The sequence below is a fragment of the Lampetra fluviatilis genome, chromosome 28 (assembly GCF_964198595.1).
Source record: "Lampetra fluviatilis chromosome 28, kcLamFluv1.1, whole genome shotgun sequence".
Taxonomy (NCBI): Eukaryota; Metazoa; Chordata; class Hyperoartia; order Petromyzontiformes; family Petromyzontidae; genus Lampetra; species Lampetra fluviatilis.
Genome location: NC_136302.1, coordinates 537,826 through 550,005, shown reverse-complemented (window position 1 = coordinate 550,005; position 12,180 = coordinate 537,826). Strand labels below are relative to the sequence as shown.

Here is a 12,180-nt window from a genome sequence, read left to right as displayed (position 1 = left end):
CTGATGAGGATGTTTAAGTGTGGGGGGGCTTTTCTCAGCCTCCTACCTAACACCCTGCGCCACATAAACCTTCTCCTAATTGCAGCCTACCGTGGTCTGGGTGCCACAAACATTCCCACGATCTCCGTGAACGGTTGCCGTGTAAACGTGCGAGTGGCACACGACTCGCCTTTGTATTCTAGCGCCGGGGATGTTTGGGTCCGCGCTGGAGGAGCGCTCGGTGGAGAGAAAAGTCTCTCTCGGAGGAATTGGCCGATCGCGTTTGCTCGGCTGCAGTGCACCTCGCGTGGCCTCTGCCAGGCCGGGCAGTGAGCCACACAGCAGCAGCTACTGGTGATCATCATCATCGACATCGTTGTGATCATCGTTGTCAAGGCGTCGTCACCTGTTGTTAGGGGGGAATCCGTCACCCACAGTTCGGGCTCTGCACCAATTAACAACCGCCGCTATCATCTCTCCACTGTCAACATCTCGGGGCACGAGGGGCATCGGGGGAGCTCGCCTAGAAACGCGTACACCCTCAACGTGAGCGTCGAGGCGGTGCTCGCCATCCATTCACAGAAACTGAGCCAGCGGTGGAAATTCTGCATTCGTATGACGGTTGGCAGTCGATCCACAGGTCAATCGCTGCTGCATTCTGTCAACTGGCGAGCGTCGAACGATGATTGGGTGAGGTGGGAGAGGGGACACTGCAGTCACACCTGGAGTTTGGAGCACCCAGTTCTCCACCTCATTGCACCGGATAGAATTGAACGTGAAGTGGTGAGGTGGATATATGATCCAGCACTCACTGATTCACTCCAGTCCATCGCTCTCAGGTGGTCGCTCTTCTATCGCTACTACCACGGTAGTAGTACGGTTGGCTGCGTACAGTTCGGAAGAAGTTCAACACACAGTACATGCACACTGCTGATGTCCCCTCACAAGTGATATTCATTGTATCCACCGCGGAGTGAGGGGTTGGTGGGCTGTGTCAACCCCCAGCCGTTGTTTGAACTCGTGGCCTTCCGATTGCAAGCCCGCCCACCCGCCCGCTCGCTCTGCCCCCGAGCTACCCCCGGGCGGCTGTGATGCAGCTATCGGACAAACGGAGCCACGCGGTCAGATGCAGTCACAAAGCAACTCAAACACGTCCAGCAATAACACTGTGGTGGCCTTGAAGGCCATCTAATAGGTGAAACTTTGGGCAGCAGGTCCTTCTTCATGTCACATACATTGGTTTGTGTTTTTTTCTATTAAGGTCACAGTGTTATTGACGGAACAAGTTGAGTTTATTTTTGTTAATTTCACGCTTGTGTAGTGGTGGTGTTGACGCGCGCCGACAGTGATAGATCACGGGGCGGCGCGGGGTGCGTGGTTGTGCGCGCTGACACAAGGTGGGAAAAAGGATCGTGGGCAACGCGCAGTGATTGGTCAACTGGGGTGGGTGCTCTCAGCGACGTCCGCATGAAGGACTATAAAGGTGGACGCGCGGGAGCACTCGGGGAGTTGATAACCAGTTGAAGATCGAAGACGGAGTTGAAGAGGTAGGGCCCTGAGACCCCTAGTCCCGCTGTCCTTGTAAGGGCCGGGACCCTGTGTGGCTCGGAGGCGAGACTGTGGGACCCGTGGTCTGACGTCCATGTGGGACGAGGCTGTGGGACCCAGAGTCGAGACGGACACCCCAGCCGGGTGGGTTCCGAGAAGCTACGGGGCGTAAGAGCCCGTGTGGGTGTAGCCAGGGGAACCCCGTGGGTTAGGCTGCAGTTAGCCACCCGTGTAATATAAGTTGGTGTTAATAAAGAGTGTGCTACCCGTAAGGTCGTCTCCCGCCAAGTTACTACATTACACTTGCACCACTGCCAATGCAGCAACAGCAGCTGCTGTACCAGCGCGTCATTTGATGCGTACAGCAGTCGCGCTGTGTTCAGTGCGGGTGGGAGTCGGGCCTCCTCCTGTTCACTGTTACTCATTTATCTGTTCGCCCTCGGCCCTCACATTATATATGTCGTGTGCTTATTTCACGCGGACTTCTTTTTCTCCTGTGCGCTTGCGCTGCTCGCCCGCTTCGCTCGCGCTGCTCGCCCGCTTCGCTCGCATCGCTTTCTCTCCTAGCCTCTCCACTGCTAAACTGCTCTCTCTCTCTCCTAGCCTCTCCACTGCTAGCCTGCTCTCACTCTCCTAGCCTCTCCACTGCTAAACTGCTCTCACTCTCCGAGCCTCTCCACTGCTAAACTGCTCTCTCTCTCCTAGCCTCTCCACTGCTAGCCTGCTCTCACTCTCACTCTCCTAGCCTCTCCACTGCTAGCCTGTTCTCTCACTCACTCTCCTATCCTCTCCACTGCTAGCCTGTTCTCTCTCTCCTAGCCTCTCCACTGCTAGCCTGCTCTCTCTCACTCTCCTAGCCTCTCCACTGCTAGCCTGTTCTCTCTCACTCTCCTAGCCTCTCCACTGCTAGCTTGTTCTCTCTCACTCTCCTAGCCTCTCTACTGCTAGCCTGCTCTCTCTCTCAGTTTCCTAGCCTCTCCACTGCTAGCCTGCTCTCTCTCTCTCACTCTCCTAGCCTCTCCACTGCTAGCCTGTTCTCTCTCTCACTCTCCTAGCCTCTCCACTGCTAGCCTGTTCTCTCTCTCTCACTCTCCTAGCCTCTCTACTGCTAGCCTGCTCTCTCTCTCAGTTTCCTAGCCTCTCCACTGCTAGCCTGCTCTCACTCTCCTAGCCTCTCTACTGCTAGCCTGCTCTTTCTTTCATTCTCCTAGCCTCTCTACTGCTAGCCTGCCCTCTCTTTCACTCTCATAGCCTCTCCACTGCTAGCCTACTCTCTCTCTCTGTCTCCTAGCCGCTCCACTGCTAGCCTGCTCTCTCTCTCACTCTCCTAGCCTCTTTACTGCTAGCCTGCTCTCACTCTCACTCCCCTAGCCTCTCTACTGCTAGCCTGCCACGCTCCGCTCGCTTCGCTCTCTCCGCTGCTGGCCTACCACTACCCACTCTGATAGCTTTCCACCGTACACTCTGCTAGCCTCTCCACTGCAAGCCTTCCGCTATATACTCTGCTAGCTTCTCCACTGCAAGCCTTTCCGCGATAATCTCTCTGCTGGCTTCTGCACTGCTAGCCTTCTCACGCTCACACTTAGGATTCCGCTAGCTTCTCTACTGCTAGCTTTTCTACCCTCGCCTCTCCAACCTCTCCCTTGCTTCCAGTGGGGGATTAGCCATCACCGCTGGAGAGCGGGGCCTTGGACTTATCTTGTCTGTCGTCTTGTCTTCACTCCGACCAACTCAACTCCCTCTCTCCCACGCTCCCATATTTATCCCCCTCCTTATTAACTCCTCATTAAATTTCAATTTAAAGCTTTCGTGACTGCAGGGATTCATCTTCTTGGTTCTTTCGGTAAAGTCACGTAGAACGGAAATAATAAAATAATAAAAATACAACATAATAAAATAAAATTATCACGACGTTTCGGCCACAACACAAGCAGCCGTCCTCATTAATTAAGCTGGCGACCTCCCGTTGCCTCACGCCCGTGGCTTCCACCGCTATCGCCTCAATCTCCCGTCAACCTGGCGCCTGTTCCGCGCCTGCATTTGCAGCCAGCCAATCTCTGCTATGCAACTTAATTAGCCGTCTCCTTTCCGTTGCTCTCTCTCTCCCCGCACCTGTTCGCCCGATGCGACCTCACTGTCCATAACTCACACATGCGTACACTCTGCTGCAAATCCCGCGTGTATTAATCCACTACATATATAGCAACTCTGGCTCTATTTTTAACGCAACAGTTGTCCCTGCAACTCCTTAACCCCTTCCCATGACCCATCCAACGCACGGCCCATCTGTTGCCTTCCTCAATGGGCGACATGAGGTTAATATCTACCATATAGCGGGCAGCCCATCCTACACACGCCCTAACGTGACACTCACGTGACACATTGAACGAGGGGCCCTGTGGGGGCTGACGCCCACCTCCCCGCTCCCCGTGAGCGGGCGGGGCGCCACGTCCACCCCCTCCACTCCCCCCTCCTCCTCGTTGGCCACCTCTCACTGGGCCCCCTCCAATCGAGTGATCCCCCCCCGCACCAGCACCCTCTCTGAGGGACATCGCTCACTGGCTGGCTCACCACCGCCGGTGTTATCCCGCACGCGCCGAGCGCTAAACAAATAAAAACGGCTGCTGTATCAATAATACGCGCGCACCTCCTGGGATTAAGCCCTAATTTGCTTGCATCCCACGACTAATGTTAAAACAAACTGTGAAATTACGCGCCACATGCTATTGCACTCGTGCGTAAACCACGCTACGTAAACACGCACGCAAGCGTTAGCAAGTGGGTTTACTGCACCCCGCTCCTGCCCTAATTACTCACAATAAGTGGCAGGTGCTCGTCTCTCCCACATACGCGCCTTGCCGTAAATGCTAGTGTTTTCGTGCGTAAACACGCGTGTAACGCCGGCGAACGGGTTTTGACTCACCCTCCCTTCACCCTATTAATCGCGCGGCGCAACTGCGTGGAAGCGGAAGCAGTTAATGAGTTTTACCGCGGCGCCTCACACGCTCGAATTACACACAACGCCGACATTCTCCAGATATTCTGAACTGAAGTTTATTATTAAACTCTGTGCGGCCCAGAGTAAATATTCTACGAGCAGCGCCTAGCCTATCCCTATTCAAATCCCTGGATGTATCCCCACTCTACTTCTCACCTCGCAGACGCACTCACGGTGTCGCACGGATGCTGTGGGAGTCGGAGGGATGATGATCCCAGAGGTCTCTGCCTGGGGTCGAGTCGTAGCGGCACTCGCTAGCGTCTCTCGGACGCTGCAAGCGGCTGGGAGTCGGACCAGGCAGCTGAACGGCTGGAGGAGAACCCCCTAACGTTTTCCCTGCTTCCTCCTTTTATGCCATGGGAATCCGAAGATCCAGGGTCACGTGGTGCTATCCTGTGCGGCCAATCGGGCGCCTACCTTTCGATTTTAAATCGATGCCCCGCCCTTACCTGGAGCGTTACTTTCCGTTGCGCCATGACCCATTATCTATGTACCCGTCCTCCCCACCCCGGCCACAACCAGTTTGGTCGGGGTGGCTGTCCCACAGAATACACATCCGCGGCGTGTCTAGGAACTTCCCTTCCACCTCCTCATCTGCTCTGCCCGCGTAATATTTCCCCCCTCTGGCTCCTCCCCTGTGCTGTGAGTGTCTCATTGCGGTTAGCCCGGTGGGCTTTGGCGCGCCCATACAAGGTTTAGCCAATTTAAGGGGGGCCGCAATGTAATTTGACTTGGGGGGGGGGGGGTGGCCAATCTCCTGGCACCGGGAAATCGTGGGACATCTCCGCTAGGGGCCCTTTGGATGAAAACCCATGGTTCCAGGCAACCCCCGTGGTCGTGGCACCACAGCCCCCCAAACGTCAAGCGGCCGGCAACAAACAGCACTGTCGCAATTAACGCGTCTCTCGAGTTCAGTAAAGTTGTAAGAGCTCAGGGGAAACGAGACGTCAACGATAATGGGGAGGAGGGAATTCCGAGAGTGGAGCAGTGCAGAAAGAGGAGTGAGGTGACCTGCGGTGTGGTGAGAGGGTGGGTGGTTAAGTGGGTGAGCGAGTGTCATTCTGACCTGCAGCATTGCGGTTGAACGCAGTGCCGATGAGATGAATGGGTCTGTGGTAGACCGAGAACCCTGACGTGTGGAGGAATCAACGAGTGACGTTCACAGGAAGAGTTGTATATATTGATGTATGTTGAACTTTTTTCGCAAGTTAGTTAACAACCATGCTAATGGGGGGTTCAGTTTTCGTGGTAGTAGCGATAGACTGTTTTATAGGGTGTAGTCCTAGTGTAGTGAGTCCAACTTAGTCGCAAACGTTATTCTTCAGAGGCAACACATTTATTTGTAACACGTATTTACAAAGGGGTAACTGCCCTTTTACCAGATACAGCCTAGGGTGGTGACCACCAAGCTAACTACACTATACAGGTAGTCCTCTACTTACGATGGAGATGCGTTACGACGACCCCATCGTTAGTCAAAAATATTGTAAGTCGAAGATATAACCTAGCCTACCCAGGAGTCTTAAAGAATGGTGATAATGTAGCAAAACAGAGCAATTTACAGTACCGTACTGTATAAACTATATACTGAAAGTATTTATTAATTACAATACTATATTGAACAGTAAAATGTAAAGTAAAAAACAAGGTAAATTCTTAGCCAACCTATATGAACTGCTATTTTATAGAAAGTTTTTTCAGGAAACAATCCTATCTGCTATAAAAACTTTTAACATGCATTGAACATGTCGTATCGTGGTAACCCTAAAATGAAATCGATAAAACTACGTATCATACATGCATTGAACGTATTGTAACGTATCATATTGTACTGTACTCACCAACATTCGTACCTCGTACGCTGCTGCGTTTGCCTACCGCGCGAAATTTACAATATTTTACAATTTTGCCGTATCTCTATCGCCATCGTAAGATTGAAATATCGTAAGTTGGACCATCGTAACTCGAGGACTATCTGTACATAGCAGTTACAGCTACGAAGGGTCAGACCCTCACTTGGGTCCCCGGCCACGTGTTGGTGCCTCCTCAGATATAGGACGTAGAACGTAGAGCTTCCAGCTTGTAGAACGAAGCGACCCCGGTCCCTCCCAGGGACCCACCTTATATCCTCCCGGGTCAGGGCCGGCTCCGCCCTCGGCCCCGCCCACCTTCGCGAGCTTTCTAGCTCCCTCTCGATCCCTCTCGAGAGCACTCTCCAGACACATCATCACCCCCTAGCCCCCCCACCTGGGGCCCTCTCGGTAACACTCCAGATCACGTGCCTACGGGGTCAACCAGAGTGCTATGGCCCGGGGCAATCCTGTCCCTGGGCTGACACTCTCCCACTCCCCCTTGTGGGCGGCCGCATTACACGCCATGCGTGGTGCCCGTGCTATCCCAGCACTCACCATGCCCCGCTAGGGCTGGTACTATTCCCACTTACGGGGTGTATGCGATGACGGTGCATCGCATGCTGTGCTATGCTAGACCCGGCCTACCACAGCACATGGTGCTGTCCGCGACGTAAGTATGTCGCACGCCATGGCCCTCCCGGGCCGGCACCATACAGTGACATCCAAGATGTCACTACAATAGGACTACACCCTAGGACTACACCCTTTAAAACAGTCTGCATTCAGCAGCTTTCCCCCTTTTTCCTCCTGATAACGATCGCTTGTGTTGTAATCGAAACGTCGTAGTTTTTTGTTTATTTTATATTTATTATTTTTATAAATTTGTACCTATCTACGTGACTTTACTGAAAGACCCAAAGAATATGTATTTAGTTTGTTCTTCCCCATGCACCATCCGATTAGCACGGTTGGCTACGTACGGTGTGAAAGAAGTTCAACATGCATCCACTATGAGACCTCATTTTACCAGTGGCAAAATATAGTAATAGGTTTTTACCCTTTCAACTGGTACAAAACTGACACCTTTATACAAGGCATCATGTTTGCAATAACCACAACACAAGCAGTCAAAATGCAAACAAAAAGAAACAACTCTGATAATGATAAGGATATGCACTGTCCTTGAAGTCATCTGGTCCAACACCAATGGAGACTAGGCTCTAAGAAAAGCTGTCTCGGGTGTGGACCAATCAACTTCAAGGACAGTGCATATCATTATCAGAGTTGTTTCTTTTTGTTTGCATTTTGACTGCTTGTGTTGTGGTTATTGCAAACATGATGCCTTGTATAAAGGTGTCAGTTTTGTACCAGTTGAAAGGGTAAATACCTATTACTATACATACAGTTGACACGAGTCAAGATGAACGAGGAGTGAACTCGTATGTATGTTGAACTTCTTTTGCACTGTACGTCGCTAACCATGCGAGTCAGAGGTGAGCTGGGAAGCGCGGATGCAGTGGCAGAAAGACGGTGTTGGGGTTTCCTGTGCAGCTCTGAGCAAACGGTGGAAATTCCTGATTACTATGGTGGGGGAGAGTCCATCCATTGGACAACCACTGGTGACTTCCTCATGAAGTGGTATTCGTTTTGTTGCTCCTATAGGAATGATGGACGGAGTGAACACCCCCCACCTCCACAACCAATCACGAGTCGCTAGCTCCATCACTGTGCCACTCTGGCCGGTGTTGGTGTACACATATACGGTATGTTGAACTTCTTTCCCACCATACATAGCCAACCGTGCTAATCGGAAGGATGGCTGAGATGAGAGAGGATGCTGTGAACCCAAACTAAACGCAGCACCAACACCAACACCACCGTAGTGCAATGGGACAGACTGTGCATCTTAGAGACCTCCCTCACTGAGCTCGCTCGCACCGCGCGACAGACTCCATACACGGTGAGTGCCGTGGACACACAGAGAGAGAGGAGTCGTGGCGCTGTGTCACGGAAAATGAATCCACACCTGGCCACTACGCGGCTCGGCGGTAGAGCGATCTGCTCGTAATCGGAAGGTTGCGAGTTCACATCCTCTTTGGGAGTGGGGTTGTGGGAGGTTTACATGGACCATCGTGTCTCTAGTGGCCAATACAATTATTTCCACTTTACGGGGAGGTCAATGGCGGTTATCCTCTGGATGGACTCGGCCCCTACCATGTAAATGTGGAATTTATAACACTGGCTTAGGCAGGGGTGCAAGGACCTACTTGAACGGGGTTGCCGTGCAAGATCCTACTGTGGGCCCCCATCCCTTCTCCCGACTCACTTTTACTGAAATAGCTGCGGATGGTTTTAACCCGTATACAATAACTAGCCTTTTGCCCGTCCATGGACGGGTGTATTGCAGTAAATCGGAAACTTGCAAGCGAAAAGCAGACCATGACGTGATATTCATTGCATTAATGCGCGTGCAATTTGTAAGGGCGCGGTGACACAGACCTATTTCTTTCTAAGGTTATAATCCCTTGTTCATCATGACGTCCTTTTTACTTTGATTTCTCAACAGCGTTACAGAGATCGCGTGATGTGAGGGTTCTGCCTTTGTAGTGAGGGTTGTAAGTTGACGCCGAGGAGGGGGGAGGAGGCGCCCCGGCCCCCCATGTGGAGTGACGTCAGCCGCTAATTATTATTAATGGAAGGGGGGGGTGTCCATTTGGAGGACGTCACCTTATAATGAGTTTGACTTAAAACTTTCGTGACTACAGGAATTCATGTTCTTTGGTTCTTTCGGTAAAGTCACGTCGATAGAAAAAAATATAATAAAAATAAAGTGAATAAAAATATCACGAAGTTTAGATCGCAACACAAGAGGTCGTCATCAGGCAATGATTATTAATGAGGGGGGCTGTTCGATGTGGAGTGACGTCACCTGCTCATGATTATTAATGAGGGGGGTCCATGTGGAAAACGTAATCTGTTCATGATTATTAATGAGGGGGGCATTTTGACGTGGAGTGACGTCACGAGCGTTGCACACAGACATTCTTGGCTCATTATAGTAGGTAATAATAATGGGGGGGGGTGTCCATTTGTAGGACGTCACCTGCTCATGATTATTAATGAGGTGGGCTGTTCGATGTTGAGTGACATCACTTGCGCATGATTATTAGTGAGGGGGGGGGAGTTCTCCATTTTAAATGACGTCACCCGCTCATGATTATTAATGAGCAGGTGGGGGGGGGGTGGCCATTTGGAGGACGTCACCTGCTCATGAATATTAATTAGGGGGGCTAGTCGATGTGGAGTGACGTCACGAGCGTTAAGGACAGACATTCCTGGGTGATTATAGTAGGTATATGCTAGGCTATAACTATATATATTATTTTAGTTGCACCGTGTATTGGAAGACAGTCTCACAGTGGAAATATTAATACAAATATTTGAAGGTACAAAACTTACAATTAAGTTATTGTGCGTCTTGCTTTCATGCGCATGTCAGTTAGCAAAGAATCGGTAAAGTCACGTCGAACCTATCTACGTGACTTTACCGAAAGACCCAAATAATATGAATTCCTGCAGTCACAAACGCTTTAAGTCAGCATCCTGGTGGTGTTCAGTAACAAACACCATCAGTATCGTCACTATATTTTACACGATGTATTTTTGGAAAATCTTTTTTTTTCATTTGTAACAATTGTTTTTTGGCATTTATGGTTAATTGTTGGGATTTCTGTGGCCGACTGGGCTCCTAGCGCTGCCACATACCCCCACCCACCCATAATTATGCCCTGGGTTCAGGGCTGTGAGCAGGAGATGAGCCGGGCCTCAATGAGCAGCCCGGACGCAAACGGGGAGGGGGAGTTGGGGGGGAGCTTCTGCGCGATCAGTCCAGGGAGGGGCCTCGTGGTAATTGGGATTCCGGTGTCCAGCAACTCACAAGAACCGAGCTGCTGCTGGGGTTGTTTTTGGTATGGAGAGCCCCCCTCGTGTCATTTTGTTTAATGTAAAAACTAAACGGTGGCCTGAGGAGAGGCCTTCGTCCAGCAGTGGATTGATCATGGCTCATGAACAGTGACGGACTGGGACTAAAATCAACCGGGGCATTTGTAAACACACCAGTCCAAATTTGGGCTATGAGCATTTTTTGGTTTAAAAAAAAAATTATTGAAATGTTTTTTGTGCGATGACAAACTGTGTCGCAGTACTCGTAGTTAAGATGTTGCGATGTGATCACGCATTAGCGGGATTTTGCCGCACGATCCTCATTGGGCCCATTTGGGGCTAGGTCAAAAAAACAAATGGGGCCGGCGAAGAGTAAAATTTGGGTCTGCTGAATATCTTGGGACTCGATGCCAGCTGAGAGCGCAAATAAGCAATGAAGCGTACACACGAGAGGTAATAAAAAAATATATATATAACGTTTTCATTTTTTTTGCATTTGCAATTTCCCCACACAGAACGGCCGACCGGGACTGCTGCCCCTATGGGCCAGTCCGGGCCTGCTCGTGAATAATGGAAATTAGACCATCGGCGAGCAACAGGAACACTATTGGGCCGGTAATGTTGAATGAATGTCGCTCTGGGCTGTTGACAATGACGTTGCAATGCCGTCGCGTTTCTGTAAAATGGCAATGGTTTTAGTGTCCTTTTTACAGCAGCAGATTTTGACATTCACCCGCAAAAAACGGCGGTGATGGTGGCGATACGATCGGAACGTTGTGCCGAGGTGTTTGCACGCTCAGCACGGAGCCAATGCGGCCGCCTTCCCGTACACTGGAGGTCCGCGCAACCTGCAGCCCCACTGGGCGCACTAAGGCCCTGACTCACGCAGCCTTGCAAACCTCGACGGCTCTCTGGGCAGATTTCCTGGAAGTGTTCAAAGCTGTTGGGCTGCGAGGCCGAGTTATCTGTCTGGTGATGGACGCCCGGGCTCGACGCTTAACTCCGTGTTCGGCTAGGGTCTCGGCCACTCCCAAACGGCGAGCGGTGTTTATCGCAAATGACTCCGTTATGAAAACACTCGCATCCGCGCAGGAAATCCCGACCGTAACTCTCTCATTAACATTCCTGGAAAAGTGCATCCAGCGAAGCGCGGCGCGGTGAGCCCACTGCTCAAACACCCCCCCCCCCCCAAAAAAAAAACATTCCCGACAAATCGTCTGCTCGAATTACGCTTACTGTGTTTGTCACAAAAAACGATGCCACGGGCGAAGAGAAATCGCGCTGGTCAGGGAGGAGCGAGCAATCTCGCCCTGCCAGAGGCGAAATAGGTCCAAACCAGCAGCAGCGCTCGCCTCCAAGCGCACCCGCGTCCCGTCGCTGGGTCTGCGGCTTTGCGCGCCTGAGCCGTGCAGTGATTTCGCAGACCGCAGCGGCTATCGGCAAACCAGGCAAGTTCACCAGCGCTGCGTTCAGCCTGCTAAGACGCCGAGTGTCAAAACCGAGCCAAAGTTTGCTTGTGTTAAACCAGGCGCCGGCAACCACCATAATACAAAGAGCCATTTTTTCGAATTCAGTAAAAAAAAAATTCAAGAGCCGCAATGCATGTGAATACGAGACGGTCCTTAATGTATGTATGTTGAACTTCTTTCGCACCGTACGGAGCCAACCGTGCTACTCGGAGGTGCGGGGAAAGGATGCAAGAATAAACATAAAAAAACGTCACGAAGCAGTCCTTAAAGAGTCGCAACCAGAGTCGCATTGCGTCTCTGGTTGACGATCCCCGTGTTAAAGCAATGCTGCTGCTGCTTAAAAGATGCATTCCCAGAAGGCCGTGTGGCTGATGCAATGTGTAAAACAAGA

General features: G+C 51.3%; 1 protein-coding gene across 2 annotated transcripts in view; it reads left to right on the top strand.

Annotated features, from left to right (window-relative positions):
* Positions 1-10,688: 10,688 nt before the first annotated feature.
* The window catches only part of EFHD1 (EF-hand domain family member D1), a 56,444-nt gene continuing 54,952 nt past the window's right edge, over positions 10,689-12,180 (top strand). Inside the window, exon 1 of one of the 2 annotated variants that reach the window (XM_078869839.1) lies at positions 10,689-10,773. In XM_078869839.1, coding sequence (XP_078725965.1) covers positions 10,754-10,773 — 20 coding nt within the window. In that variant the 5' untranslated portion in view covers positions 10,689-10,753. Of the gene's footprint in view, positions 10,774-10,850; positions 10,936-12,180 lie in introns of those variants that run through there. The other variant, XM_078869840.1, reaches the window with a different exon arrangement.